The sequence below is a fragment of the Stenella coeruleoalba genome (genome assembly GCF_951394435.1).
Source record: "Stenella coeruleoalba genome assembly, chromosome: 1".
In the NCBI taxonomy this organism is placed as follows: domain Eukaryota; kingdom Metazoa; phylum Chordata; class Mammalia; order Artiodactyla; family Delphinidae; genus Stenella; species Stenella coeruleoalba.
This window is the reverse complement of record NC_137169.1, coordinates 55,101,734-55,121,381: the sequence shown is the minus strand read 5'-3', so window position 1 is coordinate 55,121,381 and position 19,648 is coordinate 55,101,734. Positions and strand designations below refer to the sequence as shown.

Genomic DNA, 19,648 nt, shown 5'->3' with positions numbered 1-19,648 from the left:
CTGTGTGTGTTGAAAGTATGTCTGCTGCTGTTATCTCAGACGAAAGAAGTTAAGCATAGGTCATGAGCTGACAAATTACTACACTTAAGCTCTTCCTCCTATCCCATAATGGATCCTCTTCACTGTAAGGAGATACAAACATTTAAAAAACACTAAACCAACCAACACCTCCCAGGATCCTCTACAAAGGTTTCCTGGTTCAGTACGGGGAGCCTGGAAGACATCAAGTCTGTTCAAAGAGGATCACAAGCTGTGCTACCACAGGATTCTACTTTCCTTCCCTCTTAAGATCTAATCATTTCCTTTGTTTCCCAAGGAATACAACCATTACAGCCACAGGGCTGCCAAGTTCAATCAATGACATAGAGTAGGCAGGGCAGCTACCCTGGGGTAGTGGAATACACTGTTTCCCACATATTTAAAGTGTAAAAGGTTAAGCTAATAGGAGAAAGAGGAGCAAGGAGCTACACGGCCCAGGTCTCTCCTCCTGATGAGAAGCAGCTCGGCGATGATGATCGAGCATGTCACTTCTCTGCTCAAGACCCCTCAATGGGGACTTCCCTGGCAGTCCAGTGGTAAAGAATCCGCCTTCCAATGCAGGGGACGCGGGTTCGATCCCTGGTCGGGGAACTAAGATCCCACATGCCCCGCGGCAGCTAAGCCTATGAGCCACAACTGCTGAGCCCACAAGCCCTGGAGCCTGCGCGCCACAACTAGAGAGAGAAAACCCGCACACCACCACTAGAGAGAAGCCCGAGCACGACACGAAGAAGAGCCCATGCCACAACAAAAGATCCCACATGCCTAAACGAAGATCCCACGTGCCGCAACTACAACCTGATGCAGCCAAAATAAATTTAAAAAAAAGACCCCCCCCAATGGCTCCCCATTACTCACAGTGGCCTCTAAAGCCCTAGTGATCCCTCTTCCTCTCCTCCTGCCACCGTGGCCTCCTTGCTGTTCGCCCTCACCTTAAGCCCTCTGGCCAGGTTCTTCCCAGAGATCCACATGGCAAACTCCCTCACATCCTTCAAGTCATATGCTCAAGTGTCATTTTCTCAATCAGGCCCGTGGTGAATACACTATTTCATGGCAACATCAAAGGCCACCCGAGGCCCCTACAAACTCTCTTAATCCTCCTTACCCCTCTTTACTTTTTTATTTAATAGCATTAGACACTCTCCAACACGATATATAATTTACTTCCCAACATTCATTATGTCTATTGTCTAGCTCTCCCCTGCTAGACAATTGGAATGGAAATTCCATGCCAGAAGGGACTTTTGTTTTGGTAACTGATGAACTGGTAGGACAAAAGAGTGCCCAGGGGCTTCCCTGGTGGTGCAGTGGTTGAGAGTCCGCCTGCCGATGCGGGGGACACGGGTTCGTGCCCCGGTCCGGGAAGATGCCACATGCCGCAGAGCGGCTGGGCCCGTGAGCCATGGCCGCTGAGCCTGCGCGTCCGGAGCCTGTGCTCCGCAACGGGAGAGGCCACAATAGTGAGAGGTCCGCGTACCGCAAAAAAAAAAAAAAAAAAAAAAAAAGTGCCCAGTACACAGTATGCACTCAAATATTTGCTGAATGAATGCATAAAATGTACCTGTGTGCTAATAAACAACAGCAGGTAGCATTTGTTGAGAAATGTCTCAGACATATAGCAAGAGTTTTACCTGCATTATCTCCTGTGATCCCCACAAACCTATGAGACAGGTACTAATAGTATCCCCAATTTACATATGACAAAACTGAGGCATGAATGACTTGCCCAAGGTCACATTGCTAGTAAGTAGAGAAGCCAGAATGAAAACCCAGGTCTTTCCGACTCCAGTTAACTCCAATGCTCTATTTTCCATTTCAGCTCTGCTAGATAAGTGTCTATGGTTTTGTTTTTGGTGGAACTCCATCAAGCGTTTATTAGGGGAAGGGTCTGGAATACAAAAAAAATGCTCTAGTAAATTCCAAGAGAAAATTCTCTACAAAAAAGTTTCCCTAGAAACATTTCTATATCAGAGGATATCCTCCTGTCATATGGCGGTAAGAACAAACATCAAGCGGATGTGTCGTTTAAGTGATACGACACAAATGAACTTATCTATGAAGCAGAAACAGACTCACAGACGTAGAGAACAGGCTTGTGGTTGCCAAGGTGGAGGGAGAGGGAGGGATTGGGAGTTTGGGGTTAGCGGAGGCAAGCCATTACATACAGAATGGATAAGCAACAAGGTCCTACTGTATAGTACAGGGAACTATATTCAGTAACCTTTGATAAACCATAATGGAAAAGAATATGAAAAAGAATGTATATATTCATGTATAACTGAATCACTTTGCTGTGCAGCAGAAATTAACACAACATTGTAAATCAACTATACTTCAATAAAATAAATTAAAAACATAACAATCAAGAAGATGAAAACCTCGGTTCAAATCCAGACATTCTCCCAACCAGCTCTGAGATCAATCAGGTTAATAATCGATGAAACAGGGATAATGATGCCTATTATGCAAGCTTGGTTTAAGGATTAAATGAGAACTGTTCATGAAAGTGCAAAAAAAAAAAATCTGGCTCATTATTTGGTCCTTTCTTCTTTCCAGTGTTGACCACTTCAATTACACAACCTTTAGTTTGTTCGTGAACGAACAAACATTTATTAAGTACCCCGTGTGTGCCAAGCATCATGCTGGATGTTGTGATTACAAACGCAATAAGATGGACTGTTATGTAGGCAGGCTCCCAGTCTAGAGATGAGGCAGGTCAGCAAACCAGTTATTCTAGAACCACATGAGAAATGATGCCACAGAGATATGTGGACATCACAGGACACTTAATGCCAAAATGGACTGCTTTGGCTAAAATGAGAATGGAGAGAGAACTGATAATTGATTGCCAAATCACCAGAAAAACAAAGAATATGAAAAGGACAGGTAAATCAAGAATTGGGACTACACTGCTGAACAAAGGACCCATGTTACATTATCCTTAGCTTAGAATTAATCTGCAAGTGTTCAGTATCAGTCTAGTTTACATGCTACTTATCAAGAAAATGACTACCTGAATAAATAAGAATTTTCTCAGATACCTGTAGTCTGTATGTGAGAATCCTATCAACAAACTCTTATAACACGTCGTCTATGAAGCATACCCCAAATTCCAAAGACTTAAGGATCTCAAAATCTCAGGGTTTATACATGCTTTTAATTTAGGAAGCAGAAGTAGGCAAGGGAAGGGATGACATTTCAGTGTCCTCCTAATTTTTGAATTAAAATCAGTGAATCCCAGAGTTGGGACCATGAATCCCAGCCACTTTTCCAAAAATACAGACAGATCAGCATGTTAGTTTAATTTCTGTACACCACTCCAGACCACCTGCATCCCCCAATAGTGTCAGATAACAGGCCTTTCTTCATACATTAATTTTACATTACCCTCTCACCCAGGCAGCCGGGGAATTAACAAGCAGTCCCTGCGGCTCAATCTGAACAGAGCTGGCATGCGTTCAGGCAACACAACTACAGCTGTTGCATAATAGCACTCTTCATTTGAGGAAGCCACACCACCACAAATACTAACAGTCAAAATGATTTAAGAAGGGGAAAAAATGCTTTGAGATATTGTGAACTTGCAAAGACAGAAACTCATTTTCGTTTTTAATTGCCTAAGCTTATATTCCAAAGGTCCTAGACAAATGTCAAACCAATCAGACTGGAAATGCATCTGGTTTGAGGAGACCTCTCAGGGTAATTTGAATTCAGTCTCTCACACCAAGTGGTAGGGTCTGTATTTTTTACTCTCTGTTTTCATTATAACCTGAAAGTGAAACTTCCACAGCTCCCTGGTTCTGTTTTCCACAGTATACCCCAAGGAAATTATTTTTTAGAGGTATGCTGTTCAGTTGAGTAGACATTGTTAAATTGTAAACAGTTTGTGTTAATGAGACTTCAGGATTCATTATGAGAACAAGAAAAAAAAGTCTAAGAATTCCTACTATTCAGATTAATGTACAGCCCTAATTTTTACCCTTCTGTGTTGTGCATGTGCGTGTTCCTCCCAAATCCACCTGTAACGTGACAAAAATCACATGGATACCAACATGCCAACAAAGAGATCTGGAAAACTTGAACATGGGGAAAATATCTCCATTATGACCAAGGAAGAACATATGAGCTCAACAGCCCTTGAACTAGTCAACTTCATGCTCTTTCTCAGCATAAATATAAAATAGACTATTTAATTCTAATTACAAAGGACAAATAAGGACTCTGTAAGAACAAATCAGGCCAAATTATGTCATTTACTTTACAAGTAGAAATTGTATGAACTAATATATACCTTGATTTTTTCAAGACATTTGATGAAGTATTTCACACTTTGTCCTTGAGATCAAGGTGACACACTGAGCTAGGCTGTCAGACATGGAACTCGGACACCATCATAAAACTAAGCCATCTCTGGATACTTAAAAGAATATAAATAGGGGTGATCACATAGCTTTGCTGCAGAGGTAAATATCAATAATCCTATGGTCAACTATGAATCTAGCTCTGTTGCCTACAAAAACATTCCTTCCCCAGCCATAGTTCAGTTTTTCAAAATGTAGAGTAAAAGGAGAAATTCCTTCCTTTCAATGTTAAAGTTAAAACACTTTTATGTAAAGCTATGAAAGAAAAGAAAAGAAAAGAAAAGAAAGAAAAGAAAGAAAGAAAAAGAAAAGAAAGAGAGAGAGAAAGAAAGGAAGAAAGGGAAGGAAAAGAAAACCCACAGTCAAGTTGGCAAGAGTCCTTTCCAGCTAGATAGCCATATGGACACCTCTTGAAAAAAGCCATATGGTTATACCTGTTATTTTTGGCCTCTTTACCCTTAACTTCTTTCTAGTATATAGAGGTCTCCAGTTATTACCACCAAGTGATAAATCACTTTGAATTTCCAAGGCTACAAAAGGAATTTACTGGCAACTGTTCCAGGTTTCACTTTTAGCTGCAGACCCTGGAGAATTCTTAAGTGAAGGATGCTCACATTTTCCAAAAATGTTATTCTACTGAAGCTAGGTCAAAACTTTAGATCTAAACTTTATCTGGATAGCTAAGTTTCAAATGGAGAAAGTAAAACACAGGTGGAAATGAATAGGATACAGTAAGAAGGAACTTACCAGTTTAACTTTTCCTCCAACAGTAGTTTTTTTTTTTTAAGAGAAAGGATGGGAAAAGGGCCCCCCTGAAAAGATTACCTGGACCAGAGGCTGCAAACTGGCAAGCTAACTTGACCTGCATCAGTCTTTTGTTTGACCAGCACAATGTTATGGGTGTTTTAATTTGAGCCAATGTTTAAAATTCAGGAAATTTTACATTTAACAAAAATCTGGATTTTCAACATGTTTTGAAAAACTGGAAGATCTGGCAATACCAGACTAACATTCCTGCTACCAACAATTGGCTTTAATTGACAAGAAACTGCCTCCTTTAGATGGGTCATACAGTCTTTGGTTTGACGCATACGTTTAAGGCCTACTTCACTCATGTCCATTTTCTGACTGGCAACCTATCGAAAGACTAGAAATGAAGCGCTGGTTTCTTCTTGGAGTCCTTTACGTCTCTACCCTTAAGGTATAACTCAAATGCCAAATGCTGCCTTGCTTTTGATATATTAACTGAGCCTTGCAGATTTATCAAATTCTACCTTGTATCACCTCCTTCTATACAGTGGCTCAGAAGCAGGGACAGTAACTTACACATGGTTATTGTAAGTCCCTTTTCTCCACAGCACTTAGCACAGTGCTTTACCTTGAGTAGATATTTAACAAAATGTCTAGTAGTTATCTCACAGCTCTTCAGCTTGCAACAGGCTTTTACGTATAGCATTCTACCTTAGAACAGTGTTTCTTAACTAGGGGTCAATTCTGCCCCCTCCCAGGGTACACTTGACATTTTTGGTTATCAAAATGGGATGGGGGGTGGAGGACAGGGGGAACTGCTGACATCTAGTGGGTAGAGGCCAGAGATGGTAAATATCTTAAAATGCACAGAGCAGCCTTTTCCACCACTACACATAATGTCATTAGCGTCAAGGTTGAGAAAACCTGCCCTAGAAGAACCCTGGTACGGCCTATTACAAATTTGCAGACATAGTCTCAAGTGGCTTACTCAAAGTAAACCAGCTTGCAGTAGAATCAAGGTTTGAACTCTGGAGACGGGCTCGCAGAATCTGGTAACAGCAACTGATAATAGAAAAACAGAACACAGTAAGGATGGGAATTTGTGCCTCTTTGGCATGAACTTGTGTAAGAACGTTCACAGGCCAGAGATTAACATTTAGCTAACAAAGTGTATCTGATCTTTTGTAAAATATATAGTGTGGCCTGATTATGATAGAGTCTGGGAGATCCTTGGTAGAAAGTAAAACTCAACTGTATCTCATGTCAAGTTCACCACATACATATACTGAAAAACAAAGTTCTACTCCCGCAAAGAGACTATCATTAGCTATTCAAAACAAATATATGAAGTGACACCTAATACATGTGCTAATGAATAGAGAATGCAAACGACTGAAATAACAGTTTCAAAAGAAAATTCCTCTTTAGGAGAAAAAAAGAGGAAGATGTAGCAATTTGAGGTGTGGAAGTGTTGAATTTAGCCCAAGACTGTCACATCTGCTTGATGTATTTTTTTTTTCTTTTTCCTGTTATTCCAGTTGGCCTGTGGTTCCCTCTCTCTGTTCAGAGTTGGGGAGTGGTAGGAAGTGTTAAGAAGAAAAGAGCAAAAGTTGAATCATTTGCCCTTGAACCTCAGGGCACTTGCTTTTCCACTTGCTTTTTCTGTGACTCTCAGGAAGTTCCATCAGTTTCCGAGATCTGAGAAATGGGAATAATAATTTCTACCTCAGAGGGTTATGGAAAGTAATAACAATCAGTACCTTATAAACCCTCACAAAAAGCCTCACTATGTGCCAGATGCTTTATCTCATTTGATCCTCACAACAGGATGAGGTGGCCCCCATGTATGGATGAGGGCTTAGAGAGAGTATGTGACTTTTCCAGGGCCTCAGTTAGTAAACAGAGGAGCTGGGATTCAAACCAAAGCAATTTAATTCTAGACATCTGGTTCATAACCACATTGCTGCATAGCTTTACCAATTCAAAGTGCTTATTACTGTTTGAAATTGCTAAGAGGTTACTGGTAGACAGGTAAACTTGGAGCCAAAAGAAGTCCTGGGATTCAGTAAGATGTTCCCCACCACTATCGCAGGAAGGAGCTGGGTGACCACTTCAATGCAGGAGTTATCAGCTAGAGAGGGCGATGAGCTTTATTCCTTTACATAAAGAGGCCATTCCCTTCTCACAATTTTATAATTCCCTTATCCCTTTTTATTACTCAATAATCTATGTCTGGAACCTAATGGTTGTTTATTTTCCTAGGTAACCTCTATTCTCTTCTCAAGTCTTTCTTTATTCCACTTCCTTCTTTAATTTTCCATTTATCCTAGCCTGAAGGGCATGGAAAAAACCTGGACTCTGAAATATAAAAGCCCTGAAAAATGCTCAATCTCCCCCCAAATCGCTAATTAATGCTGGGCAAGTTACTAAGACTTTCTCTCAGTGAGGATTTCCTCATCTATAAAATAAAGTAACATCAAATGAGAAAAAAAAAAAACAGATTAACATATAGTGCCTGATCTATAGGAGCTCAGTAAACATTAATCTTCTTCATTTGCAATGTTCTCTCAACTCTCCCTACCGCAGTATCACACCGTCACTATCTGCTCTAGGGTCCTGGAGTGCCTGTAGAGATCTCAGGTACACTAAAAATAAGAACAGTCACAAGATATTTGTGCATTTTACCTACCCCATAGTTATAAGCAGAAGAAAAATGTCCTGCATTCCCTGGCTCAACATGGACTCCCAATGCAAGGACCAGAACCATTTCCAAATCCTGTATCCGTTCTTTGACATTCTAAATCCCAAATAATACCCACAGCCGTATTCATCCCACAGATTTCCCCCTCATCAGAACCTCCAGGAATAACAAGTTACAAATGCGAACTTCCAGGGTCCCACAGCACTCCAATATGCAATATCTCATTTAAATTATACAACAGTCTTGCAGAGAGACTTACAAGGGCACTTGACATTATCTGAATTTATCTGAATCTTAAACCCAGTGGGCCAACCTCTCTGCCAATTTCTGATTTTTATAGTTTGAAAACTGTACAATGCTGGATGATGACCACCACCAGGAGAAAAAAAAAATCAAGACAGAAATTACCTTAACTGGGGAAAAGGAATATGTCAGAAAGACATCAGAAACGGTTAGATAGTTGAGAACATCCCCAAGGAGATCAAATCACTAAAACACCTTCCCTAGAAGGCCACCATGAACACCTGGCTGTCCTGTCCCTGGAATCTCTTCTCCATCATCTTAAAACATTAACTGTCTGATCACCCTAGCCGTTTATGGAGCAGGGAGAAAGAAGGAGCATCTGTCCAACCTCAAAAACGGTGTCTAAGATGCAGGGTAGCCGAAACAGCAACAAATGTTCAAAGATTCACTGAATCTTCATCACAACCCCATGGGAGAGATTCTACTATACCTCCCCATTCCTTTTTAGATAAGAGAAGGTATTGACCTGCTCAAGTTCAAGCAGCTGGTCAAGTGCCAGCATGAGAATCCATCCAAGACTCCTGGTTCTTGACTCCCAGTAAAAATTTGTTTAAAAAACACCTTTAGGGCTTCCCTGGTGGTGCAGTGGTTGAGAGTCCGCCTGCCAATGCAGGGGATACAGGTTCGTGCCCCAGTCCGGGAAGATCCCACATGCCGTGGAGCGGCTGGGCCCGTGAGCCATGGCCGCTGAGCCTGCACATCCGGAGCCTGTGCTCCGCAACGGGAGAGGCCACAGCAGTGAGAGGTCCGCGTACCGCCAAAAAAAAAAAAAAAACACCTTTAACAAGCTACCCTAACTTGTCCTAAGTATAGGTTTTTTTTAAATGAATGTTCTAATCCCTCTTCATTATTCTGTCATAAACGTGACTTTGTATGTAGAGCATGTATGATCCAGATTGTCAGTTTTTCAGCAACCTTTTAAAAAAATTGTATTTTTCTGAAGCCTATCATCCCTTCGTAATCCTCAAGTCAAACATCTTGACAGTAGTTGTGCCACACAAAATACATCCAAGAGTCTTTGTTTGAGAATCCTCGTCTCTACTATGTCTGTATCTTTCCTAGTATTAATTAAACTGAGAAAGGATGCAAATGTCACTAATATTAAAATGGATTTCTATTTTAGATTTTTCAAAAAAGATGTTTTCACAAAATCTACCTGATAGATTTATCTTCACATTTACATATAATATTGTATTGTTTTTCTTCTATCCTCGGAGATTTAACAAAACTTCACTACTTTAAAAAGCACCCTATGGCTAATTTCATGGTCAAAGAAAAATAAAGCCTTATAAAATAACTGAATAACTTCAGTGTTTTACCCTAACACCCTTTTCCTTCCTACCCATTTTTTTAAGCCAAGAAAGATAAATGAACTAAAGCTATTCGTCTTCAGTTGATTCAAACCTACCTTTTTAATAGTAAGTGGCTGATGCCAAAGAAAGGATTAAAAAGGGTATTCTTTCAACAATTCCTTATTACAGCCTGGGATTTGCTTTGCAATTAGTCTCTCCTGGACAGAGCTGAGGCCACGTGAACTTGTTATTACCCAGTCTGAAGAGCTCTAAAAAATGAAAACTCCACACTTGCAACAAGGGGCGGGTACCACAAGCATGAAAGGCCCCACAATGGAGGAAGGTATAAGGCCTTTGCTAATGACAGTTCAAAGAGGTGATGAGCCCCAGCCCTCGGGAATAAAAGCAGAAAGCATTTTCCATCCACACACGTAAGTTAGGAATGAGGTAACAGAGAAAGAGAGCATGAACTTCATTAAATTTTGAGTCCTGTAAAAGTCTCAGGGTAGTCTTTCTGTGATGCTCTATTGCTTTCTCTTATAATTAGCAATAAAAGCCTTAAAAGGAAAAAGAAAAAGAAAAGATCTTTTCCCTTTGTTCTTGTCTTCTGGGCAGCAAAGATGGGAGACACAGCAGCCAATCATGGAGGGAGAAGAGCCTTAACAGGGGAGATGGCGGGAGACACCAAAGGAAAGGCTGGGAGCTTAGTGCCTTTTTCAAGGATAAAAAGAAGAACCAGGGAGGTAACTAATCCAGCTTGGAGAAGTTTGTCTTGGGCTTCAGAGGTTTTTGTTTGTTTTTAAGTCTGGTAGAGGTAAATCAGTGTTAGACCTGGGAGTGTCAGGTCAGACACTGAGTATGATTCTCCCTGTGAGTCACACCTCTGTCTTACCTAGCCCACTATTTGATCAGTGAGAGAAACAACAATGGTGAAGTTGGTAGGAACATAGCTAAGTGAGAGAGTAGCAAACATTTAACGCCAATCCCAGAAACACGTTCTCTAGAAAAGTCCCAGCGCGAGTATGTTCTTTGCCTGTCAGGTCGGCATTATCCTCATTTTACACATGAGGAAACGGAGGCTTAGACAGACTAACTTGCTAACCTGAGGTCACAAAAAAGACCACGTGCTCTCAAGTCCTCTGAGTCTAAACGCTGCTCTCTTTCTTCTGCAGGAAGCTCTCTCACCCACCTCCACACCAGTGTTTGTGTTGTGCTTTACACTTACTACAAGAATGCTTCTATGTGCATTCTTAGATAATTCCTACAAAAATATGTTGGAAAGAAGATTTTTTCCACTGTAAAGAAATGGAGGCCCCAACTTTAAATGACTCGTCCAGGCATATACTAGGGCACGAACTCAAGTTTTCTGACTTTTAAAGATAGGCTCTTTCCTTTTAATATCACATTTTCGACATATCAAAAAGAAATCATTTTTCTCTCTGCTATTTCCTAATGGAGCTCAAGTTCCATTCTCACTCCCAGCTCCTTGAAAGCTCATTCTTGTCTATTTCTGGCTCATCTTCCTAATTCAACCTGAGTTTCCACATTCTTTATCTCCTGGGCTGTCAGCAGGTCCCTACTCCAGTTCCCCCATTCTCTTGCCCCACCTCTTCCCCAGAGGCCTTTGAGCCAATGCTCTCCCCATGTCTATGCAAGATGCCTCTTTTCTACCCCACAGAGTAAAGGAATAGCAAAAAACCTAAAAACATCACTTTTCATCTAAACATTATTAACCAGGCAGCCCATTAGTTCGACACAATCAGCCTGTGCTGCATGTAGTTTCAAACTCAGAAGCAAAGATGAGCAGGGTAGTGCCTGGCTCAAGGAGCACCTAGTCTAGCGGGGTGGGCAGAAGTGCACGGTAAGTGGTATAATAGAGGCACAAAGAGTAGAGTGAAAGTAACTGTTTCTGGATGGAGAAATTTAGAGAAGGTTTGACCCCCAAAGTCTGTTCCTGTTTGCTCCTAGTAGATCAGGAGCAACCTCCAATGCAGGATGCATGAAATATATACTCATTGACAAGTAATGAGCTTCCAATACCTTTCTGCCTAGGATCTTTCTTTTTTTTTTTTTTTTTGCGGTACGCGGGCCTCTCACTGTTGTAGCCTCTCCCACTGCGGACAGAGCACAGGCTCTGGACGCACAGGCTCAGCGGCCATGGCTCACGGGCCTAGCCGCTCCGCGGCATGTGAGATCTTCCCGGACTGGGGCACCAACCCGTGTCCCCTGCAGCGGCAGGCAGACTCTCAACCACTGCGCCACCAGGGAAGCCCTCTGCCTAGGATCTTAAAGTAATACTCACTGAGAGCTCACAAGACGAGATGGTAGTTATTATTAATTCCATTTTATAGATGAATAAGTTGAAATCCGTGCCTAACAAATGGTCCTAAAAAGAACTAAAAAGTAAATTTAGCTCCTATCAATGGTTTTCAACCACTTTAGAACTGTAACTTTCCTAATCGCTCCAACAAAAAACATGCTCTAGGGAATTCCCTGGCGGTCCAGTGGTTAGGATTCCCGGCTTTCATCCCTGGTCCAGGACTAAGATCTCCAAGCCACATAGAGAGGCAAAAAAACAGCAACAAAAAAATACATGTTCTAATAAAGGAAGCTACTCCCACAAAGAACGGGCAATCTGAAGTATTTAATCAGGTAAATTGAAGCTCTATCTCCACTTTTAAAACATCTTCTGGGTGCCTGCTGAGCACCTATAAACAGGTGCAGTGTATACTGGCAGGAACACAACCATGATACACAAGATACACCAGACTCTCACAGCATAAGGGTCACCCTCCTTCTGAATCTCTCTTGACACATCACCCTCCTCCCAGCAGAAAAAAACCACTTCCTCCCACTATACCCATTTACACCCTGCCTGGCTTTGACTTCTAGCTCTGCTGTCATTAGCAAGTGGCCCCGAGTAAAGTTATTTCATCTTTGCCCCACCATGTCCTTTTCTGTATTAAGATAATAACAGCACTTACACCTCATTGATGGTTGGGAAGATTACACAAATTAATATACATAAACTGTTTAGAACGCTGCCTGATACATCAGAGCACTCAGTACACTGCCCCAGTGTATTAGTCTTGTTTGGTGTAGTGGTTAAGAGTACCAGGGTTTCAATGCTGGCTCTTCCACTCATTAACTGTCATTAGAGGATCCATTGTAATAGCTACCGAGTAGCAACCGAGGTGAGGATTCCGTAAGATATGCTGGTGAGAGTATCTGGTAAGTGCTCAATAAATGACATGTACATTAACCTGTCTGCATCCATGAGAAACTTTGGCCTCTGTAATTTTTTTCTTTTTTTAAATTTTATTCTTAGAGCCCAGTACAGCACCAAGCACAGCGTTAAGTACTCACTAAATGCTAAATGAATGAGTGTAGGGTGGCAGTTTAGCTCAGACAGGTGAAGCAGATCGTTGGTTCCTAATCTTGGCCTGTTTCTCAGCCAGAGAATCACTGCCACCTGGCACTTAAATAGGCGCGAATAAAATAATGACACACCAGTGAAGGGCCGCAATTATCCAGCAGTGCAATTCACTGTCATGTTTTGCGTGGAAAATCCTCTCCCACTTAAAAAAGCGCCTGTTTTCTCCGGTACTCCCTCAGTAACTTTGGTTTAAAAAATAAAACGCAGGCCTTCCCTGGTGGCGCAGTGGTTGAGTGTCCGCCTGCCGATGCAGGGGACACGGGTTCGTGCCCCGGTCCGGGAAGATCCCACATGCCGCGGAGCAGCTGGGCCCGTGAGCCATGGCCACTGAGCCTTCGCGTCCGGAGCCTGTGCTCCGCCAACGGGAGAGGCCACAACAATGAGAGGCCCGCGTACCGCAAAAAAATAAAAATAAAAATAATAAAACGCAGCCCAAAGCGGGTAGGAGTGGCAGAGATTGTTGGCGGCAGAAGAGGAGGTGACGGCCCAGGTCACCGCCACCCTGAGGAGCAGCCCCGGGACGGGCTGGGCACGATTCCTGAATCCCCAGGTGCAGGAGAGGGTCAGCGAGGGTTCCGCGTGGACCATAAAGGGCAGAGCGTTGGAGGGGAGAAAGGAGCTGGACGGCCGAGTGGAGCTGCTACACAATGCCCAAGGGAGGGAAACAAAGAGCTGGAACATTGTACTGGGATCCTGGGCGGCCCACCGGGGAGCCGCGGCAGGGGGAGCGGGAGGAGGGGGCGGAAAGCCGGGGTACTGGGGCGACCGAGACCTGCGACCGCGCCTGGGGGAGAGGCGGGGCCGGGGTAAAGGGGGACAGAGGGTGGGCGAGCCCAGGGTGGCAACGGGGGCGGGGTGCGGTCGGGGGGCGTGGCCTGGGGGATGGGCAGCCGGGACAAGGCAAGGGCCACGGTGCGGCGGGGGAAGGGGAGGAGGAAGAGGAGAGGGGGGCGGTCGGTCTCGCAGGCAGCGATTTTCTGCACCAGGTAAGGCTTCCAAGCCAACTGAGAGCCTTGCCTGGCTCACAGCGGCCCAGGATAGCCGCGTTTCTGGGGCAGCCACCAAGGTAGCCGAAGGAGCACTCTCCCGTACCCTGCCCTCCAGACCCCGCCGACGTCACGGTTGCGAGAAGAGCAACAGTACGGACAGCTTTTATTTCTCGAGTTGGATTTTACCAGCAGCCCACGAGAAAAGGAGGCAGCCTCCTGCTTTCGTGAAGAGAGGACAGCAGACGTTTTCTGTGCGGTCTGGGAAAGGGTGTCAGGCTGGTGCCGCCGTCCTGGCTGTACTGCTGGTGGCAGTACCCACCCCACCCCCGCCAAGTACCTGCCCTCGGGCTCACCAGTGGCTCTTGACTGTCCAGTAATTTGGCCCTTCCCCCTGCTCTAGGGAAGATGACCCGGAGAAGACAAAGGGCTATTCTCGCATGGACACCCAGAGTGGTGTCATAAAATTGAGTGGTGTCATAAAAAGTGAGCTCTGGGTTCACAAGTTAAGATGCAGGTCTAGAAGAAATCTGACCTACAATCAGAATAGAAACGCTCTTCTGGATGAACAAGAACATTTCTTTTAGAAAAAAGTTAGCAGTCTTGGTGTCAAGAGTTGCTTTCCAGGGGCTTCCCTGGTGGCGCAGTGGTTGAGAGTCCGCCTGCCGATGCAGGGGACACGGGTTCGTGCCCCGGTCCGGGAAGATCCCACATGCCGCGGAGCGGCTGGGCCCGTGGGCCGTGGCCAGAGCCTGCGCTCCGCAACGGGAGAAGCCACAGCAGTGAGAGGCCCGCGTACCGCAAAGAAAAAAAAAAAAGAGTTGCTTTCTGGGACCAACGGCCTCAATATCAAGTCATGGAAATGAAACCGTAAATAAGAGCTACTTCCATTTACTAAATAAACAGCTACTGTGTGCTCCTGGTGCACCTCATCTCACTGTGTCTTCACAATCCATCCAAACGTCTAATGGGTGTCTTCTGTTTGACAGGCACTGGGCTAGGGATTATAAATGAGGGGTGGTGGTGGGTGGAGGTTCCTACTACCACACCCTGCCTCCTTAAATATAGTATTCAGTGTTAACATCTGTTTTTACCCTTCTGCTTAGGGAAAGAAAAATGAAACCAACGAGAGGCACCTATACACAAAATTAAAGAATTAAGCCCAACAAGTAAATCCAAAGGCTGTAAAAAACTGACAGAGGTAGGATCACTAGAAACTTCATTAACTCAAAGACCACGTTCCTCAAGATTCAAATATAAGAAAGCAGTTCTCATGTATACCATGTTTCCTGTGATAAGATGCAGAGCCTCTTAAGTAAAACAGTTCTCCATCTTTTCATTTTAACCTTTCATATGCATGTCCTGTTATGCTCATCACTGTTACCTCTATTTGGGGAGTAGTCTAAGCTTGGCCTACACAGAATGACAGAGCTATAAGGACTACCTCCAAACTCTTCATTTACAGGAGAAAGGGAAAGAGTCCAAGAGAGGTTCAGGTCACTTGGGGGGATGGCTGGCAAGGCCAGAAGTTAGTACCTAAATCTCCCAACCAATGATCTTCCCAATAGTATACAGGAAATTTTACCTATCAGTCCAACAAACCCCTGGATTATTCACATTTGATTCTCCAGAGAAGCTCTTCAGCTGCAAAATACCATTGAAACCTAATTTTATGTGTATAGGGGGGACTGGCCAATAAAAACATTTCTAACTCAATATCTCAGTTTGTTTAACATAAGTTACAGATATTTTAGGTCCCTCCCAACCAGCCCTAACTACTACTCTACTTGAGAGTATGTTTAAAAATGTGAACTGAAAAAGTAATCCAGCAGATAACCTTTTTCACCTGCAAGAGTACATGAAGACATCTTAAAATTATGAACTCATACTCTGCATCAACAAAGATGATTTCTAAAAGGCACCACTTAGTATCTTGGCTCTGTAAAATTTCTCTTTTTTTGTTGTTATTTTATGCTTTTCCACACAAATATATTCTGTATTTCCTCTAAAGTAAACCAGTGCTTTGACAGATTTTAGATTTTTCCCCTTAACTAAAGGCACTATTCAATTTCAATGTCCTTGGAGTGTTTTATCTGGGGATTAGACAACTGTACCAAAACACAGCTGTTCCAGTTTTTTCTCCTTTATTTTTCACATTAAAAAACTCCCACTATCAGCCAGTCCAATTAGTTACTCACTATCAAAAGCCGGCTTTGGTCTTTCATCTTCTGGAAAACTGGATCCAAGTGACAGGGTGTCATGGAAACTGTATCTCGGGTCATTTCCTGTTTCAATTGTTTAGCCACAAAAAAAGTTCAGCTCTATCAGATGGAAATTAATGAATACTTGCTGTTGCCTTTTGAAGAGCATGCAACTAAATAAAAAAGTAATTACCATTTTTGACCAAGTCTTCCCACCAACACCAAGAAATATGGGGAGATCAGTGCACCCAAAATGGGAAAGGAAAAGTACTTTGACAGAATGCAATGAACCAAAGCCTTTTTCAGTTCAGTTTCCATAATTCAGTGGCCAGTTTTAAGGCTCTCACTTGGGTCTGGGAAAAGTAACTATAGGTTAAGTGGTTTTAACTGTAGTGAACCTTGTTCATTCTCTTCCACTTCCAACAAATCTTCACCTCTCCTCACTCTGCTTTCCCCCAATTTTGACATTTGCTAGAGAAGAGCTGGCATTCTCCTCTTCAACCTAAAATCCCCTCAACATAAGGGAATGTGTAACAGAAACAAAAATTGTAATATAATCTAAAAAGATTTCTTGCTTTATCTATTCTCTGCAAAAAACATGTGCGCGTGCTCACATACACGAGGGAAAAGTAGAGCTTAAGGCCTACAAGCAATACCAGGCAAGCACATGTGTTTAGGAAATGAAGTCCTGGCTGGAATTCAGTAATAATGAGCCCCTTAGTGATCTAATGTACACCAGTGAACACTGTGGATGGAAACAGAGTGCCAGACAGGACAATGGGGAACTCAACCGGTGTTTAATGTGTTTCAGCTTTGTCTAAATAACTGTTGGCAAAAAACGTGGAAGCAATACAACAAATCAATTTTAGGACTCAGGAGGATTTGCTCAAGTAAGACAGCAATGAAGTGTGCATTACAGGATAAGTTCACAGCTCCACTGTGGGAAAGGAGCCCACTTGCAATACTCTCTGTCCTGTTTAGGTTGTTATACATCTTCTCTATTCCAAATGAGGAAGTAGTATTTGTGCTGCTGCTTTTTCTTAGATTGAAAAAAGGAAGACAACTGGGGAAACATCCAAGAACAAACTAACTTTAAATATTATTAAAGTAAGCTAAGCCTTATGTCACTTACATCCAGCTTGCTATTTGGACAATTTCTATGGAGAAGAAAAAAGGACATCTTTCAGCAATGACATCTGAGTTCTAGACCTTTGCTTTGTCATTAAGTCACTGAGTTTATTTAATCAGTACCAGCAAAGAGCCATCTAGGCCAAGCTTGTCCACAGCTTCTCTCCTAGTTGCTTCATACATGCTGCCCAGTTCCTCTTTCAAAATCTACATTTATGCCCCTAAGAGACTGGCTCCGTTTTATTAAAAATAAGGTGAAGCTGATAATTTCTAACTGGAAATCACTAGTATTTCTTTTTTTTTTTTTTTTTTTTTTTTTGCGGTACGCAGGCCTCTCACTGTTGTGGCCTCTCCCGTTGCGGAGCACAGGCTCCAGATGCGCAGGCTCAGCGGCCATGGCTCACGGGGCCCAGCCACTCCACGGCATGTGGGATCTTCCCGGACTGGGGCACGAACCCATGTCCCCTGCATCAGCAGGCGGACTCTCAACCACTGCGCCACCAGGGAAGCCCTACTATTTCTTTTTCATCAGCCTTTGAGGAAAGTAGAATATTCATCTTTCTACAGCGTTCGAGGAGAAAGTCCCTGATTTAAGAGAATAGTACTGACAGGCAATCTTTTAAAGTCTTTATTTATATTATACTTATCATGCTTTGGTCTTTATGTGCCCAAAACACCACAAATAGAAATAATTTCACCAGAGGTAATTTTTGCCAGAATTAGAAGTCACTTCTAGAAGCCATTCCGATAGTATTTTCTTACAGAAAAACTAGTCAAAATATAAAGTTAACTGCTAAAGGCATCAACACAAAAAGGCATAAATCAGTTCAAAGAGGTAGTGAGCCTAGACTAAAATAAATCCAAGAATACAGCTACCAACCAGACTTAAAGGCCTCTGGTCATGATGAGTGAAGTTGGTTTTATCCCAGGAGAAACAGTACATAAAATAAAGATGGAGCTGGTAGAAGAGGTTACAACCTCTTCTTCTAAGAAATGCAAGAAATACAGTCAGTGTATCAAGACAGACCATTTTTATATTCTGGTCTTAACTTACTATTTTACTTTTAATTTCTTTCCCCTAGAAAATGCAATGGTAGTGGGCTCACTGCACTTTCTACATGATTTATCATAATGGAGGGGGAGGAAAGAGATAATCTTAATTTGTAAGCAGTAGCTCAATTATAAAAATCTAACTCTATTTACATAGGAGTAGGTTAATTCTTTGTAATTAGTATATGAACTTCTATATTAGGTTTTATGAAATTTCAGTTCTGGGTTTTGTTTAGTTTGTTCACATGTCCAGTCAAGGATACCATTTAGAATGTAGATGTTTATTAGGTACCTTCAATGTTGAAGATACAAGGTTGAACCCTTTTGGCCAATGAAAAGCGTACCACTGAGAAACAGATGTATGCTGCTCACTGGACAGCCCAAGTGCTCTCCCACATACACAGCTCCTTTGCAGTTAGGTGGGGTCATGTGACCAACTGTGGCCGATGGGCTTTGACCAGAAGTGACTTGTGAGAGCAGGTGTACACCTGGATTTCAAGATGGCATCATTCATACTAGTGAAAGAGAAGAAACTCAATGGATTTTGAAACTCAAGTCAAAACAGGGGAGCTGCCAGGCTAGATACTGACGTGGGATTCCACCCCTTAAAGGCATTGTTGGAGCATTTCAAAGCTGTTACTACCAGTATTACAAGTATGTCAATATGAAGAAAGGGAGTATCTTGGGGGGGCGGGGTTCTAAGGTGCTGGAAGCTTACACGTTTTGACAGCTGCCTTTCTCACAAGGAACTCAAATGTGAACGGTTATGCAACTGCCACCAAAGAGAAAAGGAGTGGAGAGGACTTCTCTGGATTCCTGACCATGACCTTCACTGCACTGGCACCCCTCCTTGAGGAACATGATCATTATTGAATTCTTTCATATCCTGAGAATTAATGCCCCCCAAAATATGACTGGTATGTATTTTAAAAAGGGACCTGTGCCATCACCCAACAAAAGCCTGGAAGTCACAAGTTTGAGATGCTAAGGTCTCACGATAGAGAAAAGCCACATCAACCCCCAGAAGACATTAACTAAACAAGAAATACGTATCACTGAGATGAAGGGATTTGTTCATTACCTAAGCCTATTCTAGGCCAGGGATGCTTAGCTTTTTTATGTGTCACGGAGCCCTGGGACAGTGCAGTGAACTGTGAACCTCTTCTCAGAATCATGTGTTTAAATGCATAAAATAAAACCACAAGATTGTCAAGAACACCAACTCTAAAATGGTTTTTAACTGATGCTACAGCAACGTGTGCATCTATAAATAACACATTCATCAACAAGATCTAGCAGCTTTAATCTAGCAACTACTGTAATTTCAAAGTAGTGAAGATCATGTTATTTCAAGTTTTCTGTGATATTTACAACAAGTTATGGAACATCTTTGATTTGTTT

The 19,648-nt window shown here is 42.7% G+C and overlaps 1 protein-coding gene across 6 annotated transcripts in view; it reads right to left on the bottom strand.

Annotated features, from left to right (window-relative positions):
- The window catches only part of CACHD1 (cache domain containing 1), a 234,753-nt gene that overhangs the window by 183,707 nt on the left and 31,398 nt on the right, over window positions 1-19,648 (bottom strand). Inside the window, exon 2 of one of the 6 annotated variants that reach the window (XM_079939150.1) lies at window positions 16,067-16,153. The exons of the other annotated variants lie outside the window; for them this stretch is intronic. Within the exon in view, the coding sequence (XP_079795276.1) occupies window positions 16,067-16,153 (87 nt within the window). The remainder of the gene's footprint in view (window positions 1-16,066; window positions 16,154-19,648) is intronic. 6 annotated transcript variants of the gene reach the window in all.